At 45.0% G+C, this 13,814-nt stretch overlaps 1 protein-coding gene across 1 annotated transcript; it reads right to left on the bottom strand.

Annotated features, from left to right (window-relative positions):
• Positions 1-239: 239 nt before the first annotated feature.
• LOC130482050 (leukocyte elastase inhibitor-like) lies at positions 240-11,843 on the bottom strand. The gene is made up of 7 exons (XM_056854862.1): positions 11,676-11,843; positions 9,505-9,591; positions 6,377-6,523; positions 4,082-4,199; positions 3,317-3,459; positions 1,443-1,598; positions 240-644 (listed from the first exon to the last, which is right to left on the bottom strand). The coding sequence occupies exons 1-7, from the start codon at positions 11,841-11,843 to the stop codon at positions 240-242; spliced, it is 1,224 nt and encodes a 407-aa protein (XP_056710840.1).
• Between the last annotated feature and the right edge of the window lie 1,971 nt (positions 11,844-13,814).

The raw sequence follows: 13,814 nt of genomic DNA, 5'->3' as shown, positions 1-13,814 counted from the left end.
CTCCATGATAATGTTAACCTTGCAATAGGGTTACAGCAAGCAGGTACCAGATTCACTCCAAGTTGAATGTAGTTAAAAACAGTTTACGTGCCTGGCTGAAAATAGGGCTAAAGCCATGTTGGCTGCTTTAAAAAAAAGGGGGGGGGGGAAACTAGGCATAATAAAGATCTAAAATAATTGTTAGTTTCCCCTACTACAGCACTAAATAGGAGGATTTTTTTCCCCAAATGGCATGTTACTTAAGGTGATGAATAGCTACCAAAGAAGATAATGCTCTTCGTTGCCTTATCTGTAATATAGAAGATGAATGGGTGATCTGCCTTAAATTCCACTGGAAACTGCGCACACATTGGAGCTACCTGTACCCCAGTGGAAGCAGCGGCTTCTGTGCCCTTTTCATTGATTTCTACAAAGGACTTGTGAGTGACGTTGGATACAAACAGCCCCATGTTCTCAGATATCCCAGTGAAATTACTTTTTCCTCTTGCAAAAGCATCTTTCATTCCCATTGACTGCAAAACTGTCTCAAGTTCATATCTCTTTTCTCGTTTAAATCTGGGAAGATACACATTCACCAGCATAGGGTACATATTTGACGAACTGGTCCACTCTTCAATTTTCTTGTAGGTAAGAGAACTTGCCAGCTTGAATGAAGAAAATCACAGACATATCAATACTGCCATTGACTGGGTCGGTTGTTTGTCTTTATACCATGCCATATGATCTCAGTATGCCCAAGATCAAAACTAATGATAGGGTTGACAACTCTGGGTGGGGAAATTCCTGGAGATTTGGGAGGAGGAGCCTGGAGAGGGGGGTGACCTCAGTGGGATATAATGCCATGGAGTCCACCCTCCAAAGCAGCCATTTTTCCCAGGGGAACTGATCTCTGTAGCCTGCAAATCAGTTATTATTCTGGAGCTCTCCAGGCCATACCTGGATAATGGCAACCCCAACTATTGACCAAGCTTTAGAAGGTGAAATAGAGGAATTACATAAAGAGAACCTATTTTAATAACTATATCTAGGTTGGTCCAAGTTTATTACAGAGCTTGAACATCTCTGTGGGAGTCAGTTTATATGGCAAAATATAATGCTGGGGTTCAAACCCATGAATAATAGGGTGCCCCTAAAAGTGTAGAAATTGTCCATTCATGATAGTAACATAGGTGGGTATTGCCACTTTGATATCTTGCTTGTCACCATATGAACTTGTCCTATGCTGAATCAGATCATTGGTCTACTGAGGACAGTGTTATTGAATGCAGATAGCATCGACGCTCCAGGGTCTCAGGCAGAGGATTTTCCCAGCCCTGCTTTCTGGGACCCTTGTAGCTAGAGATGCCAAGGCAGGGGACCACCTGGATGCAAACCCCGTGATTTACCACTGAACTGTGGCCCTTCCCATTAACAACATCTGACACTTTACATTTTTAAATTACCTGTTCCAGACTAGCGTCATCCTCAGGGAGCATGATAATCATGCTTAGCTCTTCACCCTCATAAGGAAGTTCAAGAACTTGAACCTGAGGGTCTTGAATTCTGGCCAATTTAAAATTCCCAGTCTGAAACATCATTGGCACTTTTTTGCTCTTTTTCTGTAACAAAGCAAAGTGGGGGAAATGCATTATTCAGTTTGATATAAGAAATTAGCATAATGGGAATAAAATGGCACAGAATACAGACTGGGGGTTGCTTCCCACTTCAAAGTACCCCTTGAAATTAATGCAAATATAGTAAAAGCATCCATTTTCTCCAGGGGAACTGATCTCTGTAGTCTGGAGATGAGCTGTAATTCTTTGAGATCCCCAGGTCCCACCTGGAGGCTGCTGGCATCCCTAGTTGTATGCCAGTATCGTACTACAATGTTACAGGAAAAAGAAATGTATTTTCTCTTCACTTTCCCATTCCCATTTGAGTTTATTTTTGGATTTTTCACACATTTATTTTGCTATTCCTCCAGGGTAGTGTGCATATTCCTCCCGCCCACCATTTTCCTCACAATAAAACCCCCATAGGTGGTTGTGCTGAAAAATGGTGACTGATCCACTGAGACTTTGTGACTTAGTAGAAGCTTAACGCCAGGTCTCTACTGTCAACGTCCTGCCGGCACTTGGCCAGCCACTGCAACAACACGCTCATTCTCTTTGGTAACTGCTCACCGCTCACACTTATACTAAGAAACCAGGTCACCCCCCATAAGCTGAAACTGGGAGAAGAGTGGGGGGGCATGCTGTTGCAGGGATGAAGGAAGGAAAAGACAAGAAGGCTTGAGATGATTTGCCACTCACACTTACTTAGGGGAGCCTGTATCCCCATGAGCAACTTGATAGTTGTTTTAGTGACACAAATGCAATGGAAGTGACCTTATTGTACACATACTACCCCAGTTTTTCACGTGGTAAGGTGGTGTAGTGGCAAAGGTGTTGGACCAGGATTTGGAAAACCCAGGTTCAAATCCCTACTGTGCCAAGGAAAGTTGCTGGGTGACCTGGGGCCAGTCGCACTCTCTCAGCCTTGACCCTGGCGAGTATTTGGATGGGAGACCGCCAAGGAATACCAGGGGTGTGACGCAGAGGCAGACAACGGCAAAGCACCTCTGAAGATCTCTTGCCTTGAAAACCCCACCTGGGGTCACCATAAGTCAGCTGTGACTTGACGGCAAAACAAACAAATGGGAGGATGCAGTAAGATTGGTTTCACGGTGGGCCCAACAGCCTGGTATCCAGGACAGCTGCCGTGGCTGCCCCAAGGTGAAGAGTGCTTCTGCTCACAAGAGTGTTATAGGAGACGTGGATATGGTGACTCTGACCCGTGAGGACAGTGCTAGAGGAGGAGAGGTATGGCTGGTTGAATTCTGCCGCAAGGCACCAGGCAGGGGCTGTGGACTCACTTTTGACTGGAGTGAAACAAACATGAGGATGTAGATTAAAAAAAACCCTCTTTTGTGTGTGACTAATAGTGCAAGAAGTTTTCTGGGAATATAGCCCTCCATCTCTGTTAAAAGTGTGTGTGAGAATGCACCATTCCCCTTCAGTGATGCACAGGGTTTACCAGTGATGCACATCTGGTTGTGCATTCAAATACAAATGCAGAGCCACATTGACCTCTGATAGGTATGTGCCAAAGCTGGCTACAGACAGACTGCATTACTCACTATGGGGGATCAGATTTATGTCTTGTTACTTGGCCTTTCAATAACAGTAATATTAACAAGAAACTAGAGGAGAGCTGGGCAGGAACGGAACAAGGGTAACTGTGCACATATTTCCCACAAAAGGCTTTCTTTCCATTCCGATTGCAGGACATGCCATACCTTATTCAGCCAAAAAGGCAATTCTTTGGTGTATTCTTCCCTAAACCTGGACAACCACTTTCCTTTGAAATATATGGCATTCACTAACACCAGGACAGCTGACGGGTCAAGAGCACCGCAGGGGAAAAGATCCTGGATTTTGCCTTTGTTATGAAAAGAAATCAAAGAAAGTCAGCAGCACCTGAAGCAAAGACTTATTGTGATGAATCATTTCTGTAATTTGGCCCTAGCAATCTTTGGAATGGTTAAATGACCAATAAACAATAAAAACAAAACAGGCTATGTAGAAACAAACCCGAACAATTCTTTTTTTAGCTAAATGTAAAAGCAATAAATATACTTTTGACAATTTTTCTTTAACAGGATGTGGATATCCAACGTATTGCAAATGTATGCCAATATATTCCAGTTCCATCACTCCTAACTGTTTCCATTTTAGCTGTTTCCTTGTAGTAAGGCTGGGACCTCCCAGGACTTGTGAGGTAATACCCTGCCAGTAAGCAATAGGTATTTTCTGAAAATATTCTATATAATATAATAGTACAGGATTTACTAAATAACAAATTATATATATATATATATATATATATATATATATATATATATATATATACACACACACACACACACACACACACACACACACACACACAAGGACATAATGCTGCATTGTAAATATACGCCAGCATCAACTTATCAGTGTTTGCAATTTACCAAATGCATTAATTCGGTTTTTAAACACGTACAAAATGCATGCATGCTTACCTTTTGTTTGACATTCAACCCATGAATTAATAGTTTCTCTGGCTTCTTCAGTTGCATTCAAAAAGTCAACTCTTTTGAGCTCAGAATGGTATAATTCCTTAGTGCTGTGTACATATTGCTGGAGAACATGAGAGCACATATTATTAAGCAGGTAGCGTTGAGAGGTTCTGACTTACCTAATGGGCTGGTTTTGACCTTCAAAGCCTTAAACAGTCTGGGACCTTTGTATCTGCGGGACTGCCTCTCCTGCTATGCTCCCCCCAGAGAGCATTATCTCCTGGTGGTCTCTGGCCCGAAGAGTGTCCGGTTGTCCTCAACTAGGGCTGGGGCTTTTTTGGCCCTGGTCCCAGCCTGGTGGAACTCCCTCCTCAATGAGATCTGGTCCCTGCAGGATTTTAAAGAATTCTGCAGGGCCTGTACACATGAACACATGAAGCTGCCTACTCAGACCGGCAGCGGCTCTCCAGGGTCTCAGGCAGAGGTCTTTTGCATCACCTACTTGCCTAGTCCCTTTAACTGGAGATGCCGGGGATTGAACCTGGGACCTTCTGCATGTTAATCAGAAGCTCTACCACTGAGCCATGGCCCCTGCTTGTAAAACAGATAGGGTTGCCATCCTCCAGGTAATACCTGGAGATCTCCCGCTATTACAACTGATCTCCAGTTGATAGAGATCAGTTCACCTGGAGAAAATGGCCACTTTGGCAATTGGACTCTATGGCATTAAAGTCCCCCCACTCCCCAAACCCCGCCCTCCTCAGGCTCCACCCCAAAAACCTCCCGCCAGTGGTGAAGAGGGACATGGCAACCCTAAAAATGGAGTTATTCCACCAGGCCTACCATTGTGAGAATAAGTGGGCTAATATCAAGGGAATTGAGGGAATAAGTGGACAATATCAGGAATAAGTGGACTAAAAGTTGTGCAGGGTCAGCTGCAGCCATGATTGGGGCAACTTAAAAAAAGGGGGCAGACACAGTCCCCAACACACACACCGTGCCCCCTGTCCCCACAGAAGGGACCAGTTCATAATAAAGTTGCTCAGTGAAGTCACATACCTGGATATTCGTTCAAATAAAGGAAAATGTTTGTTTTTGAAGTGTAGGAGTTACATGGACCCATCTCCCATCCCCACTCAACAAGATAGCTTCCCTGTTAGCCAGGTCAAAAAGGAGTCCAGTGGCACCTGAGAGGTAGGGCTGTCGATTCAGTTCATCAGAACCGAACAAACAGCCGAATTTCCCCTGATTCGGGAGTTTTCAGTTCGGATGGAAATGAACTCAAAAAAGGCGGGAAAAGGACGCGCTGAATTCAACGCGTTCCGGTGATCGCCGGATAAATTCGGCAGGTTTGGCGTTCCCGAACCTGCTTTTCCCTCCTTTAAAGACCGCCTCGCCGGGTTTCAAGGGACTCCCAGGAAACCAGGCGGGGGGTCTTTAAACTGCTCCACGCTACCTGGGCAGGCAGCGCTGAGCAGTTTAAACCCCCACTGCCCACTTTCCCGGGAGTCCCGGGAAGGGAGACGGTGGGTCTTTAAACTGCTCCACGCTGTCAGAGCAGTTTAAAGACCCCCCCGCCGGGTTTCAAGGGACTCCCAGGAAACCAGGCGGGAGTCCCGGGAAGCCGGGCAGTGTGTGTGTGTGAGGTTAAACTGCTCCGTTGCCTGGTCCCGACGCTCAGCTGTTGGGCGGGGTCCCGCCCAACAGCTGAGCTTCGGGACCCAGCCGGCGGAGCAGTTTAAAGTGCTCTGCGCTGCCTGCCCAGACATTCCTGAACAGGGGGGTTCGGAATTCGGCCGAACTGGACCCAAGTCGGGCCAGGTTCGGCCAATTCCGAACCGGCCTGAATTTTTTTTTCAACAGCCCTACTGAGAGGTAACAACAGTCAGAGGGTCTCACAAAACTGTATGCTGAAATAAATTTTGCTAGTCTTTAAGGTGCCACTGGACTCTGTTTTATTTTTCTGGAACAGACTAACATGGCTGCCCCTCTAGAAACATCTTCACGAGTTATCCTGACATGCATATTTCCTATTGTGTATTATGGCCTGCAGTTCCACACTTATATTAAGAAATAAATGCAGTTGGAGTACTATGATTGGCCATAGTGACATGCTGAGTCTGTTTATCAAGATGGGATTTGAGCCAGGAGTTCCCGTGGCTCAGGTGATGTGCTGTAGGATCTCCATGTGATGTGCTGTAGGATCTCACCCCAAAGCCCAGTTTGCCATTTAGACAGAAAATTGTAGACAACTAGAGCAGAATGACATGTACTGAAAGAAGTCCTTCTTCAACTTACCTGAATGAATTCAAAACCCATTGCTCCAAACAGTCTATTGGCAATAGTTAATTCATAGTTGTTGGTGGGTTTGTTGATTTGTGATAGTAATTCCTGGAACTGGGAATGAACACTTTCAGGTCGATCACACTGCAATTCTGCAGCCATCTGAGAACAAAGGAAGAATGTATTGGCAGGACTGATTTAGTGGTGGTGAGTTGCTATCTTATGCTTCACACCGTTGTATCCACAAGAATCTCCAAAGTAGCAAAGGAATACTACAAGAACAGACATTCCTGGATTTGATGGGATAGATGCTGCATCTAAAGGCATATCTCCCCAAGGTCATAAACTAGTTTAACAGCCATTTCTTCTTCCCAGGGAACTCTGGGAACTGAAGCTTTGTGGGAAAAGGTAGGAATCTCTAACAGGGAATTATTAGTATCTTCACCAAATTAAAATAGCCAGAATTCTTTGGGGAAGCAACAGGTAGCGCAGTTCTAAGCGGAAATACACTTTCCTAAGCCCATTGACTCCAGCCTGGCTATACCACCACTACACCATTTGTGCTGCAGGTAACAGATGTACACGTACTTAGTTCTGATCTCAATGCTAATTTAATCTTCAGTTTTGTCTCCCCACCCCATGTTGTGCCTCAATATGTATATGGGGGAAGTTTTTGTCCTTTAGAATGCTTCCCTGTTGTTATGTGAAGATCGAACAGCCCCATTGAGCCACAAGAATAGCAGGATATAAATATTTTAATAAATAGATTTAGTGCCGGAAATCCCTGAAAGTAGCTGTACAGTCATACTTCCTTCATCAAAGTGGAAAAACCTTTCAATGAATAATTCTGGATAAATATTATTTAAACTGCATTCTCACTGTATGACTTAGTGCTCATGTATCTTTATCAAGTGAATATTTTATCTTCTTAATTAATTCCACTTCCTTTCATGTGAACTAGGCTTGTCAGCTTCCAGATGGGGCTTGGAGTTCATCTGGAATGACAAATGATCTCCTCTTTACAGAGACTACGACATTATATTCCCAGTGAGTTCCCTCCCCTTCCCAAAGTACACCATCTCCAGGTACCAACCCAAAATATCCAGGAGTTTTTCAAGCTGGAGTTGGCAACCCTATGTGTGTCCCAGCTTGGATTGTCCAATTTATCAAATGTGTATCTTTCCAGAGGAAATTACTTAATAAGATTTAAGAATCCCATGTCAGAAAGTGATTTTCCTTGCTAGCTTTCTTGCTGACTGTTCCCCTTTGTTTACATTAGTTCTCATGCATGTGCAGATCTATTGGATGTTCTGTGCTGGGTAACAACTGAAATAATTAATATTAAATATTATTTTCTCTGCTGTTTTTGCTCTCTCCCTTAAAGGCAGCCAAACGGATAGATATGCCAGTTCTTGAGAACATAAGAACATCAGAAAAGGCCCTGCTGGATCAGACCAAGGCCCATCAAGTCCAACAGTCTGTTCACACAGTGGCCAACCAGGTGCCTCTAGGAAGCCCCCATGCTAGACGGCTGCAGCAGCACCGTCCTGCCTGTGTTCCTGTGTTCCTAATGTGATAGGCATGCTCCTCTGATCCTGGAGAGAATAGGTGTGCATCATGACTAGTATCCATTTTAACTAGTAGCCATGAATACCCCTTTCCTCCATGAACATGTCCACTCCCCTCTTAAAGCCTTCCAAGTTGGCAGTCATCACCACATTTTGGGGCAGGGAGTTCCACAATTTAACTATGAGTTGTGTGAAAAAAATACTTCCTTTGATCTGTTTTGAATCTCTCACCCTCCAGCTTCAGCAGATGACCCCGCATTCTAGTATTATGGGAGAGGAAGAAAAGCTTCTCCCTGTCCACTCTCTCCAAACCATGCATACTTTTATAGACCTCTATCATGTCTAGGGTTGCCAACCTCCATGTACTAGCTGGAGATCTGCTATTACAACCGATCTCCAGCCGATAGAGATCAGATCACCTGGAGAAAATGGCTGCTTTGGCAATTGGACTCTATGGCATTGCACTCCTCAGGCTCCACCCCAAAAACTCCTGCCGGTGACAATGAGGGACCTGGCAACCCTAATCATGTCTGCCGCCTGCTTTCCAAGCTAAACAGCCCTACGCGTTTTAACCGCTCCTCATAGGGCAGTTGCTCTAATCCCCTAATCATTTTGGCACCTTCTCAAGCTCTGTAATATCCTTTTTTAGGTGTGGTAACCAGAACTGTACACAATATTCCAAGCGTGGTTTCACCATAGATTTATCATACAAGGGCAGTATGATATCAGCAGTTTTATTCTCAGTTCCTCATCTAATTATGGCCAGCAATTTGCCTTTTTTTACAGCAGCCACACACTGGGTTGACATCTTCATGGAGTGATCCACTACCACCCCAAGATCCCTTTCTTGGTGTGTCGCTGCCAGCACAGATCCCATCCGTGTAGATGTGAAGTTGGGATTTTTTTATCCCAATATGCATCACTTTACACTTACTCACACTGAATCTCATTTGCCATTTTAATGCCCATTCTTCCAGTTTGTAGAGATCCTTTTGGAGCTCTTCACAGTTCTATTTTGTTTTAACCACCCTAAATAATTTGGTGTCATCTGCAAACTTGGCTACTTCGCTGTTCAACCCCAAATCTAGGTCATTGATGAACAGGTTGAAAAGCACCGGTCCCAACACAGATCCCTGAGGGACCCCACTGCTCACATCCCTCCATTGTGAGAACTGACCATTGATTCCTACTTTCTGTTTCATATTTTTCAGCCAGCTCTCAATCCATAAGAGGACTTATCCTCTTATCCCATGACTATGAAGTTTGCTTAGCAGTCTTTGGTGGGGGACTTTGTCAAAAAGCTTTTTGGAAATCCAAATACACAATGTCCACAGGCTCATTCCTGTCCACATGCTTATTGACACTTTCAAAAAACTCTAATAGGTTGGCGAGACAGGACCTACCTTTACAGAAAGATTACTTAGGTAAGGTTCCATGGATCTTGGATCTTTAATACCATGTGTGCAACCCAAAAATTATGATATAAACATTTTATTTTTTTCCTAATGGAAGAGCACCCCTCCAAATACAGAATTTAACTGTTGTTTCCACCATCACATTAACAGGTCCTCTTACCGGCTGTTTTGCACTGTGGTCTGGAGGAGGCCTCGTTTCAGGGAAGTCTCCATATCCTGAGGTTCTGATCTCGTTGAAATGAAGTACCTGCCATGTAAACACCATGTGATTGGCCACTCTTGGTATTGAACTTGTCCTGTGGTTTTTGGCTCTAGGCCAGTCCACAGCGCGCCAAGCATTTCTTGTGAAGCAGGCAGGTCTGCCTCGTGAGGCACCTTTGCTCAGCACAGAACGCAACACCAGTGGGTTATCACAGACCCAGGGATGGTATGTTGCATGGCTGCCCACTCGTGGGCTTCCTCTGTAGTGACTCAAGCCATCTGGCATAGCCTTCTTGAAGAAATTAGGGTCCCATCTCTTTTGTAGTGCCTTAATGGCTTCAACACAGAACTTTTAAAGGCAGCCTTCAGAGTGTATCGGTGGTTTTTGTAGTTGGGCTCTTATGGGTTGGGATCTCATTGACAAGGTTTTTGCTGGCACTTCTAAATAGCTTTAACTGTTTGAGGTTCTAAACTTCCTGTGGTTTTTAATCTGCTTCCCACCTTGGGTCCCAGTTGCCTGGGTTGATAGATGTTTACAAGTTTTTTTTTTAAAAAAATCTGTTTTCCCTGATATTCATTTGAATAAAATAAACCTGTTAGATGAATCTCCCTCTCCTTCTCTCTCTTTCTCCACCCCTCCCCTGCCAAATATAAAGCACTGATCTCCTGAGTAATTTACTAAGAATGGGAAAGAAATATTTGAGCTGCATCAGCACTATTGGGTTTCAAGAGATGTGGAAACTCTACCTGCCCTGGCAGATTATAAACACTGCAGTTGCAGGCAACTTTTGCCAGCAACAGCACACCCTGAAGTGGGGCAGTAGCCAGAGTCCAGGGCTTCTGGCAGGGCCCACTGTGGTCAGCCCACCCTTCACTTATTTGCGAGTGCTCCACCATGCTTCCAGCTACACTCACTGCCCACTGCCACTGGGAAAAGGGCTGCAGGACGTGGTAAGTGTGGACAGTGACTGGGACAGCTCACAAGGAGATAGGAGGAAGACACAGGCAGGAGGGAGGCATGTAGGTGGAGGAAAGGGAAGGAAGGCACGTCTGGGGGGCTGAGGGTGGGTACAGCGAGGGACGAGAGCCACAGGCACTCTCTGTCTGGGGCTCCTCAAAACCTGGAACTGGCCCTGCAGCCTGTGATAGGATTTGGCCCAGTCCTGTGGTTCTGCTTGGATAGCCAGGCCCCTGCTGGGGGTAAGCCCATAGGGTTGCCAGGTGGGTGGTGCTGGGCAGCAGTGATTGCATGCGCTCGCAGTTGCATGCAATGCAGTCACGTCACTTCTGGGTCTACCCCCCAGATGCGCCACATCGCCATGGCTGCTTTAGCAGTCAAACCCCCCAAATGCCAGCATTTGGGGGGTTTGAGTGCTAAAGTGGCTGCGGCTGTGTGGTGCTTCCAGGGGTAAACCCAGAAGTGATGCGATCACCCCAGCCCCGCCCCCCAAAACCTCCCACCAATGGAAAGGGGGGACCTGGCACCCTTACGCCCCCAGCAGGTGATCCCTACTGCAGCCTAGCTGTCTGGTGGGGGGAAATGGTGACAAAATGAGGTGGGGGCACTGATGCCACACCCATTAGCCCAGAAGTGACATCAGTGCGTCACTGGGGGACACTTAGGGTGCACTCAGGTTACTTCTCGCGAGCACAGGAAGTGACATCGGCACACCGCTGGCTACATGAGCACGTCACCAGCGAGGCCTCCACCACCAGCCAAGTCCCCTCTGCCAGATTCCAATGTGGATTTCAGATAAAATAAGCTGTGGGTGCCAAATGACTTTGAGGGACTGTCCCCACAACGTGAATATAATCATTTTAGCCTCTGTAACAGGAAACAGGGCCTCTGTGCCATAGCCCAGAGACACCGAGCACAGTCTCTGGGCAAATAATTTTCTGCTTTTGAACAAATTTTTCTCAAACTGGTCTTTAGCGGTGGCTGCCAGTGAGGATCCCGCCCTACCACGTTCCATGGGTCAAATAATTGCTTTTAAAATGATGCATTAAAAATGTTCCTACGTACCTATGAATTTATAATATACCTATGCCTTTAGAAAAAGATCTGGTCTTGTTCCCCTAGGATCCATAATCTTTTCCCAAGTCTACTTCAGAGCACTGTAGGGTACCTACCTTTTCCATTTGAACTTTCGTGTTCCCTCTTGCACCAAGCATGACCATGGCCAGAGATGCTGAAATGCTCATGGGGGAGAAGAAGACATTTCCTCCAGCATTTTGCGCGCTCAGCTTTTTGAAAAGATCCAAGCAAAATTTAGTGTTGGCAGCACTGAGAGAGGTCATCTTCAAGCCAACAGCAACCAGGACACCGACAAACTGATGAAGACTTCAAGGAAGGTGGAACAGAAGGACGTGACTCTTCCTTTTTAGGCTGAGCAGGTCACAGCATGAATTCCCTGATTTGAAGGCGTCCGTATGCATATTGTTTCACATTAACCTATGAGGCATATTTCCTGAGTGGCTGAGGTGGCATATTTCCTTAGGTGCTGAGGTGTGACTAATATTCTCTTGAGCAGTTTTCTAGATAACATGGTTTTGTATAATATCTACCTTACTTTGCTTAATTCGCTGTATCCTTGTTTTCCATCTGTCATTCAAGCATCTGACATAGCGATAATTATAATAGGGCTCTATTGTTTCTCATTTAAGAAATCAAGAGACACAGGTTATTTACAATCATTAACAGACCTGAAGTGGACATTATACTTTTAAAGGGATTTTGATATATGCCAGCAGAGAGAATGCAGCACAGAAGTCACACTGAAGAAGTGTATGTGGAGTTTGGTATCACAGTGTTTTCACAATAAAACTGGGACAACAACGTACCTGGTCCGACTTCCGGAGACAAATGGCAGCAGCAAGTGCGGTTAGCACTCTGGTGGAGGGCTAAGGGGGGGAAATCCAACTCCCCCCCGCTTCAGGCAGCACCCCTCAGTGGAAGAGGGGGTGCAGAGAAGGTGGCTGCAGGCGCTCCATCCTAGCAGCTGTCCTTACCGAGAAATCGGCGGGGACAGCTCGGGCGTGCTGCAGCTGAGCAGCGGACGCCATACTTTCCCTTTTGGTTAGCCGGGATGAGCCGCGGGGATTCTCCAATTGCAACACAAGTGCAAGTAATCCTACTACTCTTTTTTAATGGATATTCACAACTGAAGTGTCTAACAGGATTGGCTCTGAATAAATTTTCTACAACTTTGGCTACAACTTTATTAACACCTGTTGAATTGAACTTGGCTTTTTGCCAGTTGGATTGTGCAGTTTAAATTCCAAGTGCCATCTACAGGAATTTTACAGTATACGGAGGGGGAAACAGAAGTGGAAGAGAATGAAGGTTTAATAAATGCAACAATCCTGAAACTAACTATTCTCTAAGGTTTGGATACTACAAGTGGAGATTCCATTTGTTGTTGGGAATATTGACATTGATGCTGATTAATTAGCTCAGTAGAGCCCATCCACCCCCCTTTCTCTTTCTCTGTGGATTACAAATACAACAGCTCAGACTAATGGGTGACAAAAAAGATAAGCATCCTCAAGCCATCATTAAACAGCATAACTTGCAGCAGGTTTCACAAACAAGGAGATCCTCAGTGTCTAACATATCTGTGACGTCAACAGCTCTATCTCCTCCAGCAGCACCTTTAGGCTTAGCTAAGATGGCACCCAAACCAAAACTTCCCGAAGATACTCTTAATTCACTGCATGAGATGATGAAAGTCCTTACAAGAAAGTGCTGCCATTAAGCAAGCAGTTAACCAAAATGCAGTTGCTATTTCTGCCTTAAAGGATTCAATTACTTCTTTAACCTTAAGACAAGATAAAGTGGAAGCCAAAATGCAGAAGTGTACTCAAGAGACTAAAGAAGTTAAGAAAAAGGTGGTCAACTTGGAACTTTCAATAGAGAATATGCAGGAGAGAGAAAAAAGGAGAGAGGACCACATTGCTATGTTAGAACTTAAAGTCAAAGAAAATTTTATTCGTATACGTGGTTTAAAAGAATCAGTGGAAGGTGCGGATTTACAAGGTTTTTTTAAGGTACATTTGGCAGAATTTCTTCAAGAACATCAAGATATTACTGAGGGAATAATTGCGACAGCTTATAGAGTTAATTTGGCCTACGCCAGAAATAACAAGGTGCCAAGAGACTGTTTGATCCAGCATTTTTCCAGGTCACTGAGATCTTATTTTGAATCAACACTACAAGAGTCCACTAACAATAGATGGTGTTCCTTTAAGAATCAAGAAGGAGATTCCTAC

Source organism: Euleptes europaea, chromosome 8 (genome assembly GCF_029931775.1).
Source record: "Euleptes europaea isolate rEulEur1 chromosome 8, rEulEur1.hap1, whole genome shotgun sequence".
NCBI classification, from domain to species: domain Eukaryota; kingdom Metazoa; phylum Chordata; class Lepidosauria; order Squamata; family Sphaerodactylidae; genus Euleptes; species Euleptes europaea.
This window is presented reverse-complemented; position numbering and strand designations above follow the sequence as displayed.

Bases quoted from the DNA above. Each gene is read 5' to 3' on its own strand.
- LOC130482050 (XM_056854862.1), bottom strand. From the start codon at position 11,843: ATGACCTCTCTCAGTGCTGCCAACACTAAATTTTGCTTGGATCTTTTC. The intron at 6,524-9,504 runs GTAAGAGGACCT...CTTTGTTCTCAG, and splicing joins ACCACAGTGCAAAACAGCCG to ATGGCTGCAGAATTGCAGTG. The intron at 1,599-3,316 runs GTATGGCATGTC...GCTTTGTTACAG, and splicing joins TGCCTTTTTGGCTGAATAAG to AAAAAGAGCAAAAAAGTGCC.